Below are 17,175 nucleotides of genomic sequence, written 5' to 3' on the forward strand. Positions count from 1 at the left end.
AGGAATGAAATATGATGTATTTTAAATTGGATAAATGAGTATTTTGTCGTGGATGTTTTCCTGGAACTGCACCGATGGCCCTTCCCTGCTCTTCCTTCTGTTTTTCCCATTCCTTCAATGTATGCATGTCATACATTTCTGGAAAAAAAAAAGATTACATGTACCTTGGCACAATGCTGTATTTTGGTGACACATTGTCCTGAATCAGTGTTTTCTTTCTTGTTTTACTTGTTTATCATACATCAGGTTTCCTACTTGTAGGTCACACAGAATATCACATGTAGGAAGCAAAAAAAAAAAACAACAACAACAACAACAAAAAGATTTTTAATAGTATCTATATGTAGGGAGTGCTTTGAATGTATTTGGGCCTGTACATAGCATTTTGCATGCTGTCTTGTCAATTATGTAGCATGAATTTTGCTTGTTTGTCAGTTTTCTGAGTGTCGACACATTGACTACTATGTAGAAGTGATGGTAAAATGGTAGAAAGTAAAGATAGGTATGGCTGTTTTTCTTATTCACTGGTATCAGCTAGAGCCAAATTTAAAAACAACAACAGAACAATCCACACTATGAAATATTACATGTCTATGGTATGATATGGAATACGTACATGTTGTAATTAATGATTAAATTACATTGAAGAATGGCATCTGCCCATCTTATGATGTTCATCTAGTGGTATTGCCTAATTTCGACCAGCAAAACAGTGGTCAGAAGGCAACAATTCATACAGCACATCAATACATTACAAGACAAGAGAATACATGTACATATTGTATGTTCCCTCAAATTGACCAGGGGGGCATTTCATGAAGTGTTTGGTCGGATATTTTTCTGACAGACTGTTACGAGTTATCGAAATTCTTGCATCTGATTGGCTGAGAGTAAATTTGTCTGACAACTTTGTTGGACAAAATGCTTCATGAAATGCTCCCCAGATCAAGACAATCGTACTTGTGTCTGCAGAAGGCCACATATTTGGATGGCTGAATTTATTTTATTTCATTCTCTGTGTTCTCTCTAATACACTGTAGGTGTATAGTGAGAGCTTTGATAATAGTATCATGTACAGTAGTTCAAATGTTTTTGTGTGTTTGGTTATATTTGTGTTTCTTCATTTCTTCTTTGTATAGGATTGTGGTGTGTGATATTACATTCTTCTAGCGATTCAAAATGTGGTTTGCTCTGTATTCTTAAACATGTACAGACTTTCAACTCAAGCTGTCTGAATATCTAATCTATTGCTTTTAACTGAAACTGTTTTAGAGTTTTGTTTTTTGAGGGGCAGTATGTCCTGCGCTACATTTCCTGATGCTGTAATATCTTTTTTTCTCTCTCTCCTGTTTTTTTTTTTTTTTTATATCTATCTGTCCTTCGTGAAATAGCTCGCTTAGCTGGTAAGACATCACTACAACTGCCCTAGCGTTGCTGTGCTTGCATCTGAAATGGCCTGTGTGTGTATTTGAAGTGGAAAGTCGGTGCATGTAATGGAACCCCTGTGTGTTCTGTGGGTGTGAAGAGAACAGGTTTCATGCGCTCAAATTTCTCGCAGCCTCTGGGTTCAAACCCCTCCTTGACCAGAACAACACCCTGTCATCCATGCGTCTCCAATTTCTCAAACGCAGCCCATCCCCTAACCCTATTTTTGGCTACTAACTTCAAACAATCCCTGTTCCTAACATTTTTGTCTTTCCACTATGTCTGTGTGAGTGTCTGTCTGTCTGTGTGTGGGTGTGTTTTTTTGCACTGTGGTTGTGTGTATGCCTATATGCAAGGCTCAACATAAACAGTGGCCGGGGCCACTAGATGGGGCGGCTACAAATTGATGTTGAGCCAACAAATTTCCAAAAAAGGTTATCTTGTGGTGTCCCGTTCAGGCAACAAAAAAAAAAAAAAAAAAAAAATACAAATTTGATTGTTTTGTTTTTGATTATTTTGGGCCAAGACATTTCCTTTTCAGATGACCAAAATTTCAGATTTGAAGATTTTAGTGGCATGATCAGGCCACCAGAGAAAAAAAGTTGGTGTGGAGCCCTAGTGTGTGTATGTGTGTGAGTGTTTATGTGCATGCATGTATGCAATTTTGCTTTTGACATGCCGCTGCTGTTTTATGAACCCTTCAACGTATTTCCATTCCTTCTCGGCATTACAATTCATTCTCTGGTTTGATTTGTGCTGAAAGTTATTTCCATTTCAGTTACCTGGAAAAGCTGAATGCCTTGCCCTTGAAGTCTTGTGTGCTTTCTTTTTCAGCGATTTCCCTGTACTCAACCAATTTTTCTTTTTTGTGTGTATTTTTCTTGTGTCCTTTTTTTAAAGATATTTTTTTTAGCTGTGGATGTGTTGTGCAGTGTTTATATTAAGGAGGGATATTAGTCTTTTTAATCAGTGAGACAGTACATGCATTTCCCAAGAAAGTCGCTGTATGATTTGGAGGGCTGATAAGTTATGGTGGAAATGAATGACCCTATATAATACAGAATGGATTCGGGTTTGTAGGTTTACCTGGTTGTACTAATAAATTCCCAATTACCTCTTTCTCTCTCTGCTTTTGTTTGTCTGTCTCTGTGTATGTGTGTCTGTCTTTTTGTAGCTCTGTCTGTCTGTCTGTGTGTCTGTCTCTGACTCTTGATCTCTTGCTGCCTTGCTGCTTTGTCAGCTTTTTATCCTTCTCACTGTATTCCCAACCACATTAACCCTTTGAAGACCATCTGATTTTTGTGTAATGCTCAGTTTCCATTGAGATGCTGGTAATGGGTTTTTGTGGGACCAGTCAGAAAAGGGGTGATGCAATTTTCCCTCTTTTATATTCAAGCTGTTTCCACCTTTTAGCCTCTTTGAGGGGAGCATCGATGGTTTTAGAGCACTGGAATAAAACACCGGCAGGCAAAGCTGTGAGAAACCAGGAAAACAACCATCAGAGTGTTGCAGTGATGAAATTTTTGCATTTGTCATCTATGAATATTCAAACTAGAACTTTAGCATCAGAGTTTTACCTGTCCTGTAACTTGCTGCCTGCAGTAACAGGGATCTACACATACTACAAAGATATTAGGTTGATGTCTCATCTAATCCATAATACTAATCATGGCTGTCACATGCTTAACTACATTGTAGAGAAGCACTCAAAGAGCACAGACCTCCATCAAGCAGCTTATGTCCACCCATATTGCAATTTCCATCAAAAAGAATTTATTCAAAAAATCCCAGATCCATGTGGTGATATGGATCACTGCCAAAATTCTACATTATGTTCCTTGTGTCATTAACAACTTTCCCTGAAATTTTATCCAAATCTGTTCATACCTTTAAATATTTGAGTTATTTTGTGAATGAAAAAACAAACAGACAACAAACCAATGCCAGAAAAAATATAACCTCTTTGGCGGAGGTTACAAGCCAGTCGTCATTTATACATGTAACTACCGCGATACTTGGAACTAAGTTCTTTTTTTGAAACCTTTCCCCATCATAAGGATTGGCATAATAGAGCTGCTCAAAACATTTTTATCAGTCATCAACTTTTATTTCCAGAATAATGAAACGATTGATTATATTCATTCGTAAGTCTTGCATCACAGCACATATTTTTAGCCATCAGTTTTTGATCGACAATTGACAGTCTGTATGCCCAACATATGGATACCGGTACTGTTTATATTTAACACATTTTGGGAGCATGATGTGCTCGTGAATTGGACCTGTAAGACAGCTTCTAGAGTGGTTGAATTCCCAATTGATATGAGGACTGCAACAATAAAATGAGGAATGAATATTGTCCCTTTCCAAGAAAATATTTGATAGTGACTTCCCACCATGAAGACAATGTAGTAAAACATTGTGCTATTGAGGACAATGTTTCCCTTTTCGACCTGCAAAATTTTCAAAAGTAAAAACACTCATGTGACAAAGATGGCATATCACAGTTAGGTCTTCATCAAATATTGATATAGTACAACATCAATACCAATGCATAGTCCTGAGTATGAGCCTTATTCATGCGATCATATTGAGGTACAAAGATGGGAGTATTTGTAATTATGTTGTCATCCATGCTTGAGTCACTATAATGGATGGTAGATTTTGCCATTGCCCTATGTGAAAATGGCTATGTTAGTATAATGCTCTCAAGAGGATTTTTTTTGTGTTTTTTTTTTATTATTATTTTGCGGGGGAGGGGGCTGTCAAGGAAGAGAAGGGAAAAGAAATGTCAGCTGTCCGTTTGCCTGCTATTCCCCGATTTGCATGATCTTTCTGTTCTGATTTCTGTTCAAATTGTTGCATAAGATGATACGGCACAGCAATTTAATTGAATGCAATGCACATGCAGCTTTCCATACTTGATGCTGCTACGCTTCATTTCCTACTAACACAACCAAACATTTTTTTTTTTGCAAAGGAGAACAATGAATTTTTCAGAGCTGACATTCAGTATTGATTTTTTCTTTTGATGTAAGCTACACTGGCTTTTTGTATAATATGTCATTAAAAAAAAAAACACACAATTTTTGATTGATTTTTAGGCAAATTATAACTCTTAACAGACAATTGTTGTGCTGCTATTCATTAGGTAAAAGTGCTGTTGATGAATTTTTTACCATTAAAGAGGAATTCTGCAACAAAATCTGACTATGTAAATTAATGTTCTATCAAAGTGCAATATATGTGTCTTTATTTTTTGATTTGTAATGCTCTTCTGGGTGTTATTCTATTTTTTGTTTTTATTTTCTTTTGTTTTTTATTTTGTGCTTATGCCTTCATTCAATTGTGTATGCAGACAGCTCATGCAGTTTGATGGATTAATATTTTTGTCTCTCTTTGCAAGAGAATAATATACAATGTCATGCCATACATTTTTTATTCTGATTACTTATGGATACTGCTGTTTCTCATTACTGACAGTAGGCATCAGATAAAGCCATCAAAAAAACAAAAAAAAAATAATAAATAAATGGAAAGAGGAATAACTAAAATTATTATTCCATCACATCTTTGATAGTCATGTCAAAGGTTTATGCTGTCAAACATTTTAATTCATAATGTCAGCCCCACCACCTTGTTTACAACATACATGTATAATGTAGGTCTGAATGGTGAGGTAACCTCTTTGTGTATCATGTATTGCACTCTCATGCATTTCACTGAATTTATCAGTACATTTGTATACATTTGTATACCATTAGTCAACCTAATATTTCAACATTTTGAGTTTGTCAACAGAGAAAACAAAAATCAATGGAAAATAATGGCATTTCCTTCAGTAAATAGTAAAATTGAAAATATATATTTATATATTTCTGTGGAACACATCAGAAAAGTTACCAGGTAATAAAGTTATCACAAAATTCTCTGACCTGTACCTTAATCTTACACATACTACATAAGCTTATGTAGGAAAAGAAAGAATCTGAATGAACGTGTTGGGATGTGTGTTTCGTCACAAACCTAGGATGCTGGAAGATTACGCTGCACAGTCGCCGCTCCTCCCTCAATCTCTACACGACGTCCAACGAGGAGGCATGGAGGTGGACCAACGCCATCCAGGACGTCATCGACAGCAAGCCGCCCCTCGAGACACCATTCCAGACACTCATCAAGGAGATCAGGGTAAGACTTTGGCCATGGTTGAGGGAGGATGTTGGGGTGATTAGCCTAGAGTATTCTAGTTGGCAATATTGCCCTTCATTAATATAAATATGCATTGATTATTCAGTGTTTTGAGTTATAGCCATGATAAAAATCGTGGACATAGGGCCTACATGTACATACTTACACCTGTAGGTGGAATTTGAACCCTTTACCCCTGATTGCTAGACAGGCGTCATATCCACTAGACTACCAAGCTTCTGCCTGATAGCCAGTTATGGTGCTGATCCCTTATGGTAGCAGAAACAGCATATTTGTTCAATTTACAGGTAATAGTTCTTGTGTCAAATTGTTGTTGTTTTTTCCAAATGATTTACAAACACAACCTGACACGAGTCATTCATTTGTAGGACAAGACGGAAGAATTTCATGATACACTGTAACAGGTGAAGATGTCTTGAGCAAAGATGCATCCAGTGCAATTTTTACAGTGCAAAACGTCAAGAAAAATACCAAAAGAGAATCTTCACAGTGCTTCCCCAAAATCCTCCTTGCATTCAATCTTTGCATAGATTGACTTTCCATATTTAAAGGCAAAATTGATTCTCTTTGGCATGGCAAAAGATGATAGGTGTGAACTGGCCATATTGTCACAAAAATGTTTTTTCATCCTTTTGATCGATTCACTCCCCACGATGCCGTTCTGCAGGAAGTGAGCATGGCGGGTGACGATAGAGCCCTGGAGCGCCTCTACCAGCTGAATCCCATTCTCCGCAGTACACCACACCCTCTCAAGGCACCACTTCTACCTCTACCCTATGGCCACATCAGCTCCGGTATGTGTACCCCTCTCCCGTCTTTATGGTACCCCTTTGCATCTATCCTTTAGTGTGCGCATGGAACATACAATATGTTGTGTTCTGGTCATCATAACAAACCTATGAGGTGCAACTATGCTGTCTACTCTACCTCTTATTATGCTTTAATAGCAATGCTGTTGACTTACCATTTTCATTACATGTTTTTGCCCCTAGGTGAATGCATGTACATTTTAAATGAAGGCACTGATGAATTAATCAACTAATTTAGTTAATCAATGAACAAGTAATTGGATTGAGTGATTAATGAACAGATAACTGCATCTGCTTCGATGCATGACTAGATACATGTAGATGAATGAATAGATATACAAAGTGACAGATGAACATGAGCTAAATCAGGGCTCGACACTAACGGTGGCGCGGTGGCCCAGGGCCACCAAAAACGCACAGCGGGCCACCAAAATTTCAGAAATGAAGAATTTGGCCTAATCGTGCCACCAAAAAAGGTGGGATGTTTGCCTTTGGGCCACCAAAAATAAAAGTTAGTGTGGAGCCCTGGCTAAATATGTATTATAGAATTGGATTTTAATTTGCAAGCAGATGTCACACAAGTTAGATGTACTTCTCGAAACTTTACCCAAATTATATGTTATGTACATAACAGACTCTTGGCCAAAATGGTTCCAAAACAAACCTGTCAGACACATAGACAAATTGTTATTGAAGTTAAAGTTCAATAAGACTTGCATATAGGGGTAAATAGTGGTAGTAGTGAGGCTACACTACACGGTCAAACCGGAAACAATCCCGGCATGAAACTTTCGTGAATCAAAGCCGACTTTCTTTTCCACGGCATGAAACTCCTGTGAATTGGCAACCATGGAAAATTTAAGAGTACATGCATATACTGTACTTCGTGTTCTGGATTATGTAGACAATTGTGGCTCCTTGCAAAATTTGTGAAAGTTTCATGCACGTGAAACATTTCTGGTTTTACAGCAGCTAAAGTGCAGTGTAGATGGATGTATTTGCAAAGTTGATTTATTTCACTGCTATAGCACCATTGTGTATTGTCCATCTTTCATTCAGATATGGAGAAGGGTTACTCCACACTCCAGGAGGAGGCAGTCAAGATTTTCCCCGCCCTCCAGGGTTCCCTTGACAATGTGCCAGACCCCTTGCCTCTCATCCAGGTGAGCATCAAACAAACAAACAAACAAATAAACAGACAAACAGACAAACTATTTCAAATGGAGTATAGCAAAACAAAGGATAAAAAACGAACAAAACTTTCTCCTCCATCCTGTCTTTATGATGAGACATCTGTGGCTTGTGGAAACAAGTAATTTCAGTTATTGTGTTTTCAGATCTTGTGACAAAGATGTGGTTCAGGAATAGTTCAAACAAGAACAGCCTTTTTGTAAAGTTTTGCGGATAGCCGTATGCCTTTTTTTAGATTGTAAATTCTGCATCAGCAGCATCGCAGTCACAGCAGGTTGAGTCATTTGATCAAATTTTTTAACTATGTTGCTGTTCTGCAAAGACGAGTGGATCTATCTGCTCGCATCTTGAAACTGCTTGTGTTATTAGTTTCATCATTCTTTACCTGTAACTTCATTGCAATGTAACAATTTCCATGTTGCCATGGTTACCTGCAGACCATCCTGATGTTGATACTGTGTCGATGTTGATACTGTGTCCCTGTCTTACAAAGGCAAGTGAATCAGTCTGTGCACATTTTGGAGCTGACTGAACTATCAAGAGGATGATTATATGTTTTGATTATAACATCATTTAACATAATGGTTTCCATGTTTCCATGGTTACCCGCAGACCATCCTGCAGACGGCACACGACCTGAAGCCCCTGAGGGACGAGGTCTACTGCCAGGTGGTCAAGCAGACGACGCAGGTCAACGACCCGGACGGTCACAACAACCTCCGCAACTGGCAGCTGCTGGCCTGCATGGCAGCCACATTCCTCCCCAGCCGCAACATCCTCAGATACGTGCGCTTCCACATCAAGAGGTGGGTAGTATGATGTTGCTACAACATAGCTATAAATATATGATTGTATTTAACCCAAGGTAGCCTCTTACATTTTTTCCCCATGCTGCCGTAGGATTCTATCATTATTCTGTTCACCCAAGTGTTGCCACATACCCATGTTTATGCCCTCGTGCAATAGGACATCTCAGAAAAAAAGAAAGAAAAAAAAGACAGTATTGTCCAAGAATTTTTTGGCCATGCAGGATTTGACATGTGGATTGCATGGCTAAAACTCAGAGCCTTCCTCAGCCACTAATGCGTTGGGCAGTATGTCTCGTCTCCTTACCATAAAACTTTGCCTAGCAGTGATATCAATATTACGGGATAGTGTACAGTCACTCCTAGCCCTGTAGCAAATATAAATTCCGAGTACATGTATAAGTCGTACATACGTGTATATGTAAGCTATCATGTAATGCCAATGTGTGTTTGATTTTTATTGTGTGTGGTTCACACTGGACAACCCAAAACTTCTGTCCGAATCACATGACATTGATGTCATGAAACATCACCACGGTTAGAATGGTAAGCATGGTAACAACAACCCAGTGAATACTGAAATTTGCTAACTTGTGAGAGAAAGAGAGTTAAAGATGAGATTGATAGAGCTTATGATGTACAACTGTATTCACTGAAGAGTGGATACATAAGTTTTCAGTACACTTCAAAACAGAACAAGAAGAGTAAACGTACAAGATACAAGCATGTAAAGATGTTAATGTGTACAGCAAACTCAATTACATAAAAGAAATCACTTCCCACTTTAGATGATGAATGATGAACCTAATCACACCTTCAATTGATAAGTTAACTTAACCGTATAAAAGAATCGTTGTGGTCTGGTAAAGATACATGCAGATATGCCTTTGCATAATAATTGGAATGCTTTCGATGTGTCTGTGATCTGGCAGGCAATCGGACCTCTTCCCAGACTCCCAGATGGCTAAATACGGGGCATTTGCTCTCGACGCCCTGAAGAGGACGAGAACAAGAGAATTCCCACCTTCCAGGCAGGAGGTCATTGCCATCTTGGTAAGATGTGAACATAGCAGACGATCCATTTCAGAGTCTCATGGATCTATGTCGCACATGCGTGACCCGTTGCTACGATAGCTTCAAAAAGTCACTGATAGTCAATTTCCTGATTTTAACATGTTTTAAATTCTACAGACTTGAACTTTCTAATAATAGGATTTATGATATGAATTGTTATGCTTAAAAGCAGTTTTAAAAGTTAGATTCCTTTCTTTGACTAATCTAGCAATTTTAGAGATTACTGAATATTAGAGCATTGTAAAATTTTGAATTTTGATACATTGTGTAAAGTCTTCCCATCAAATGTTTTTGCTAAATTAGATGTTGACAAAGCTGACATATTGACATTCAAAAACAATTCAGTTACATCAGGAGATGATCAGATGAGATCAGATGTTATTCAAAAACAAAACGAAATAAACATTACTGGAGAGTGTATTTTCCAACCAACCCACAGGGTCGACGAGACATGAATGCTACCGTCCACTGTCATGGTGAAGGATCTTGCCAGATCACCATCAACTCATCGACTACCGCAGGACAGGTAAGATCTTGTAGACTTTTTGACAGATTACTTTATTTACAAATTCTTGCACACAATTCTTTGCTTCCACTGACGGGGACATTCCAATATCATTCCTTGTTGTTGAGTAAAGTGTACTAGTGGAATAATTACTAAAATGTAAGGGAGGACTGCTAGTATTGTATGGTCATTCGTAGATAGTATGAAAGAGGCCATTATCTTTTATAGCACATGCATTTTTTCTCTTAGGTATGATGTGACAATTTTATTCGCTGCAAACATGAACAAAGGATGCTGCTATTAAAGGTCCAAGGACCATTATTTCAAATCACTTTTGGGTTGGATCAATTTTCCTTTAATAAAGACTTTATTTCAGCAACCCTCCCAAGGGCATTTTCTCTTATTGCTCATGCTTATCCTCTTTCTTCTTTTTCTTGTTTATTGGTTTCCTTCTCCTTCTCCTTCTTCTTCCATTCTATATTGTCCCTTGCCTTCTGTTGCCATATCTATGCATTTGAATAAGTTATTTTGTTACATGAAAGATAATTCTCATCATTCAAACTAACCTCTCTTTTAGTTTGGTATTCAATGTTCAACTTCTTTAAAGTTCTCGTTTGTGCATAGGCATACATGCTATCATGAAGCTCATTCACGCATGCTGCAAAACAAACTGAACACACTTTGCCCTTACCGTCACAATAGTAAGGTCACACACATTGTGTATTCATCCTTGTCCCACACAGGTTGTCCACACACTGGTCAAGGGAATGGGCTTGGACAACTGCCACAATCGCTTTGCCCTCTACGAGCGCAGCGGCATGGTGGAGAAGGCCATCGACGACAGGACGGTGATCGCCGACGTCCTGACAAAGTTTGAGAGGTGGGGGCTTCCTTGCTGTGTTTTTTTGAGATGGAAATTACCCCACAATATTATCCATTGCAATGATACCGATAACCTATTTTGATGTAGGCATTTCTTTACAATTCATCAAAGAAATGTAGGCCTACACATTTGGTCAGGGTAAAAAGATTCCTGTGATCACTGTGGCATCTCAAGTAAATATAACAACAGTATAACTAATGATCTGTAAAACAGAGTTTGCAACACAGAGAAGAAAGCCATCTGCCATGCTTCATTGTTGTAGGAAACAATGTTCTTATGATTATGATACTGCATGAGAATGTCAACCTGCTACACCGATCAGGCAGCCTAAAGAATGTGTTACGCCTACCCAGGGAATCACTGATTCATAACTCAGTGTGTGAACATGCCAGCAGCTAAATCTGTTTAGGTACGATGTTAATAAAGTTTTTAAAGCTTATTATGTGTGACGAACATAAGGTTTGAATAACGGTCACATTCATAAACTTGCATCAGGAATCACTATCAAAGCACTGAACAGTACAGAAATTGGGCAAAAAATGAATCCCCCCAAAATATCATGGTTATATTAATTATCACCTGCTGCAGGTATCAGGCTAGGAACCTCAGCGATCGTGGGAAACCATGGCAACTGTTCTTCAAGCTCTTCTGCTTCCTGGATACCAAGAATGTGGAGCCAGAGAGCATCGAGTACAGCTTCATGTATGAACAGGTGAGATGTGAGGATAAATGTATTGGGGTTGTCAGAGTTGCCAATTTGTATGTTTTTGTGATTTTAGTTTTGAGGGTTTTTTTTTTATCTGATATAAGATCATATCTTTATGAGATTGAAAATATGTTTCATCTGAAATTTGATTTAACATGTGAGGTATGTGCAATGTTCCCATTTTTTTTTATTCAGTTATGATTTTTGCTTTTGAAATTCATGGTTTTGCTAAGCATTGATCAGTTTGTTTTTTGATATGCTGTTTTTGGCAGCCGCGGGGAAAGGCTGCATTGGTAGACACACAGGATTTTGATGAGAAGGTTTTGATTCATTAAACTTTGGAGTTTAAGGTTCATCATTCAGCCTGAAATGAAGTTTGGAGGAACCCGTTTTGACCATAATGTGAAGAAGAATCCGAGATCAGGATAATAACAGCCAGCCTGAACTTAACAATGATACTAATCATGATGAAAGGGAAGATGATGATGTTAATGATGGTACTAATACAGTAGTAATGTTAATGAATATGATCATGAAGATAACACTGGTGTAGATGATGATTTTGATGCTGATGATTGAATTGTAATGACTGACTGAATGTGGAAAAATCAATTTGACTACTGTAGTGATGAATGTCTTGTGTTTTTATTGTGTAACAAGACATGTGCAAATATTCAGCATCTGATGGTAGGGATATTGTGATGACTGCAAAAATGGCCATGAAGATATGACTGAATATGATGACAAGAAATTCTAATTCTAACTACAGTTTGATGCAATTGTCTCGGCAATGTCTTCAAAGAGTTTTTTAGCATCTGTTTTTGCTCCTCGCTCTCGCTAGGCCGTTGAGGACGTGCTACGAAACCAGTTCCCGGCGTCTCACGACAAACTCATCCACCTGGCGGCTCTACGGATGCAGTGTCTGAAGGGAGACCACATCGCAGGAGATTGGATGTGAGTCGCCCCATTTCTCTTCAAAAATATTCTGATTTCTTCCTTGTAATGCATATAACACAGGAGTCCATCTATGTACCTCTGTCATTTTAATGAGAGGCCACAAAGTCACATTAAATTGCATCACATTAACTCTTAAATTCCCAGGATAATTTTGCTGCAGAAATTATCATCATATACTCATTAAATTGGCTACTCTGAATTTTTGTGTGTATCCTGTACTGTAAATACACTGTAGAGCGATCCTGTTCAGTTCATTTTATCTGCACGGAATCAAACGAAATTGCCAATTACAGAGAGAAGTATCAATTTAAGTCTTCCTATATTGTGTTGCCGATTGGAGGATCAGGTAGAAGTTTAGTGATTGAAATGCATTCGACAATTGAACAAATGAACTATACAATTACGCAAGACCAAATGGTGCTCAAATGAAAGTTGTTTTTATTCTGTCAAATGCAATACAATGAATAGTAAAAACAAAATAAGATTAAAAAAAATAGTAAGATACAGCCCAAACCATAGGAATACTGTATATTTGGGGGAATTGATTATTCAGTGCCCTGTTTCATAAAGCTGTTTGGAAAGTTACAAACCACTTACGAGCGCGGTGATCAGTTCTGATGTGCTGTACTTATCAGAATTTCCATAACTCAGCACAAGAACTGATCACCAGTCCTTCTTAAGTCGTTCATAACTTTACGAATAGGTTTATGAAACACCCCAAGGTATTAAGATCAGATGTTTTCATCCTTTGATTGTATATGATTTTCGTTAAATTTCCTTTTATTGCAGTCGTGACCTCTCCATGGTATACCCAGTGGATAGATTCAAGAATGCCAACAAAAAGGAGGAGAATGATTTTGCTGGCTTCCCAATGAGGGGACGGAAGGAGGGAATTTTGTCTGTAAGTGGACACAGTGGCATGTACTGTGCTGTTAATGATAAGTTTTCTTTACCAGCTTGAAATATTATTTCTCTGTGGTTCTCAACAATTAGTCCGTCTTTGACATAACTCTTAAAGTGTTCATATAGTGCCTGCATTTTTGCATTAAAAGATTATTGTATGTTGCAGGTTGTTTTTAACCTGCTGAGGATGAGCTTATTTTGCTTTGAGTAAAACACACCTGCCCGAGTATACTCAGGACTAGTCTTCGATTAGCTAAAGTTTGGAGGGGGTATTATTACCTAATCAGATGCATTATGTATACAGGTCTTTACCTTTTTGATTTTGTCTTTTCCAACAGTGTGCTTAGTGGATATGACACCTTCTAGTCTCGTAGTTTTTGATTGCCGATGAGACAAAAATTCTGTAGAATATAGATTTTTAGTTTGGAATGTCCATACACTGTAGCTGAAGATTCATGTATCTTATTGCTGGTGAAGTTTGAGGAGTATATCGTAATTGGAGAGCATATTTGTCTCTCTACTGAAGACACGTTTAAATTTAATTACTATTCACCCGTCTTGCATTGTCTTTGTCAATATTCAAATTTCCAGTGGACAGTCATGTCAATGATTATTCCATGTTTGCAGGGAACGCTACGAGGACTGGGTGAAAAGACTTTACGAAGACTTCAGAAGTCAGGTACGATGAATCTGCTCATATTTTCTCTCATACAAGAATTGTGTGATACATGGATATACTTTTACAGACAAAAGGATAATGAATATTATAGTCTTTTTGAGGGGTGCATTGTTTTCTTAAGATTTAGTCAGTTATGTAGGTGCGAACTGTAACAAATGAAATACAATTAGTTATACAGTACATACATTTAAAGTTTATAGACATAAGAGCATTTGCATCTAGATAAAAATTTTTGAAGAAAAAAAATTGAACTTATAATTTCATTCTCAAGTGTCATATGTTTCCTAGCAGTGTTAATATGAGATATTTTGTATAATTATACTTACAATATGATGACAAACTATTATGATACAAAATGTATCGTTTCTTCAAGCCAGAATTAAAAATTCTGTTGAATTTGAATACAACCCCAGAGACTCGCAATGAAGAAACGAGTGCAATGCTGATATTGTTAGATTTCAAAAGAAACTTATTTGACTATTGAGGAGAAGCTCAGTACTCAGTACCAAGCTCACCTTAAAACAAAAGAAAAAAGGATTATACAAATAGGTTTTATTGTGAAATTAGGTGATTATGGTGTGTGCATGAAATTCATGATGTTTAGAATATCAACAGCAACAAAAAAGAAAAAAATTAATAACACATATAGGGTGAAAATAGAATGATTACATTTGATTACTTTTTACTCTGCTTTGGAAGTAGGTTCATGTACATTAAACATTAAGATTGAGATATTTGAAAATATATTTGTTTGCACCTTATAAATTTTTTTTGGGTCTTCTTTACAGAGACTGCATGTTTATGAATGTATATATAATATCACGTTAAAACACATAGTGAATCAAGCTATGTCATGTACGTTGCACTTTAACTTTGAGATTTGACATCTTTATAATACATTAATGATTACCACACTTTTATTGCATGTCTTCTTTTCAATTGAAATTAAAATTTGCATATAAGTACAGCTACAATATATCACACACATACACACTAAAAGAAGCTGGTTACGTTACACATTGACATTTAGATTTATTTTTGATGATATTCAAGTATATAAATCACTTCCACATTATAACTTCATGTTTTTAAAGTCAACTGAAAAATGTGTGTAACATGTTTTTATATCACCATTATAGCAAACACATGCACAGTGTACCAGGTGATACCTTCATTTCATGTGTATAACTGATCCCCTTAAGTGCACTCATACGGGATATCATACATGAATTTTTACATAAAGTCAATTGTTAGGAAGGTTCACATGTAGAAACCGGTTTAGATAACCATTGGTATAACAGCTACACATTGTACAGTTCTCAATAAGATTCCGTGAGAAGAACAGCATGTGTTCAGTAGTAAAATCAAACTCAATCTTAAGGGTAGCACTGAGAAATACTGTATATGCTGAAATGCTTGCAGTGGTTTCATTTTTGCAAATAGGCTCTCGATTGCAAAAATAACAGTGCATGTAAGCATTGACAAAAGTGAAACGAAAATATGTCCTGCACGCATGTATTGTTGTTCCAGGCCAGCGCACTAGCATTGCAATATCAAGTGACTATTAGTAGTTGAGCCCCGATGCTGTAGACAAATTTATTGTGGTCCCTGCTCAAATCTTTGGAATAAAAGTACTTCTTATCTGAGAGCTTTGATCTCATTTCAAGCATTGGTGGTTTTTTTTGTTTGTTTGGTTTTTTTTTTTTTTTTTGGGGGGGGGGAGGGGTTGACAAAATGTTTACAATTTCACACTTTCTCCTGAACGTTTTTATTATTTGTCATGATAATGAGAAGACAACACATTGTGAAATTTACAACTCACAAAAATGTCTGATCAACTGCCATTTGCGAAAGTGTGTGTCTGCAAAAGTTTCAGCATGTTACAGTAAATTGTCACTCTTAGGCCGGAAGGATTTTGACTCCATACACTGAAAAGATAGGTAAGGCCAGTCGGCCCAAGATACATCCTCTTTGAAGTCATAATTACTTATTTACTGTATGTGTGGATGTCTTTCAATGTCTGTCTTCAGCGTATCACAGTTACACATGTTTTCAACGACAACCAGAAATGGATTGTGGTAATGTTTCACTTTTACAGTAAAATATACCCAGAAAAACTATGAGTGATTCGCTGTCATTATCCAGAAAAAATTGTAGATTGAGGTATGTTTTTACTTGTTATGACATATTTCCTGTAAGGAAATATTTACATTTAGTCATGGTTTTTGATATGAAATCCATGGTAGGGCCAAAAAATGTTCATATTGTACATATATATTTTCCATAGAATGCTCATGACCAGAAGTCTTCTTAAATTGTGTTGCCAGTTGGAGGGTCAGGTATAAGTTTAGTGATTGAAATGCATTCAACAATAATTTAACAAATGAACTATGCAATTATGCAAGACCAAATGGTGCACAAATGAAAGCTGTTTTTATTCTACCCAATGCAATACAATGAATAGTAAAAACAAAATAAGATAAAAAAATAATAAGATACAGCCCAAACCACAGAAATACTGTATGTTTGGGGGAATTGATTATTCAGTGCCCTGTTTCATAAAGCTGTTTGGAAAGTTACAGACCACTTACAAGCGACGGGTGATCAGTTCTGATGTGCTGTACTTATCAGAATTTCCATAACTCAGCTCAAGAACTGATCACCAGTCCTTCTTAAGTCGTTCATAAGAAAGAAAACAAAATATGATTTGTAAGATTTCACACTTGTCAGCTACAATGTAGAATCAGGAAATTCAAATTGTGGTGCTAAATATTTTCAAGAGTACATTGTGAACATGAAGAAGGAAATTATGTGTAACCATACTGCCTTGCAAGTAAAATTGCAAGGTATGTTAGATTCCTCCAGGTATTTTATTGTGCACTCATGTAACTATATTGTCTGTGTTTCATTCTATACCTCATTCACTAATATTCAACCCAAATGGTATCACTACTTTGCAAGTAAGTTCAACTCGAACCACACATTCTTTATTCATTGCCCCCTGATGTTCAAGCGTTTGGTCATACCA

The 17,175-nt window shown here is 37.0% G+C and overlaps 1 protein-coding gene across 1 annotated transcript in view; it reads left to right on the forward strand.

Annotated features, from left to right (window-relative positions):
- The window catches only part of LOC140243760 (unconventional myosin-X-like), a 195,782-nt gene that overhangs the window by 170,197 nt on the left and 8,410 nt on the right, over positions 1-17,175 (forward strand). Inside the window, exons 36-47 of the mRNA XM_072323425.1 lie at positions 1,392-1,403; positions 5,456-5,613; positions 6,302-6,428; positions 7,503-7,606; positions 8,247-8,440; positions 9,373-9,493; positions 9,954-10,040; positions 10,763-10,899; positions 11,491-11,614; positions 12,450-12,562; positions 13,355-13,466; positions 14,096-14,147. Coding sequence (XP_072179526.1) covers positions 1,392-1,403; positions 5,456-5,613; positions 6,302-6,428; positions 7,503-7,606; positions 8,247-8,440; positions 9,373-9,493; positions 9,954-10,040; positions 10,763-10,899; positions 11,491-11,614; positions 12,450-12,562; positions 13,355-13,466; positions 14,096-14,147 — 1,341 coding nt within the window. The remainder of the gene's footprint in view (positions 1-1,391; positions 1,404-5,455; positions 5,614-6,301; positions 6,429-7,502; positions 7,607-8,246; positions 8,441-9,372; positions 9,494-9,953; positions 10,041-10,762; positions 10,900-11,490; positions 11,615-12,449; positions 12,563-13,354; positions 13,467-14,095; positions 14,148-17,175) is intronic.

Source organism: Diadema setosum, chromosome 20 (assembly GCF_964275005.1).
Source record: "Diadema setosum chromosome 20, eeDiaSeto1, whole genome shotgun sequence".
Classification (NCBI taxonomy): Eukaryota; Metazoa; Echinodermata; class Echinoidea; order Diadematoida; family Diadematidae; genus Diadema; species Diadema setosum.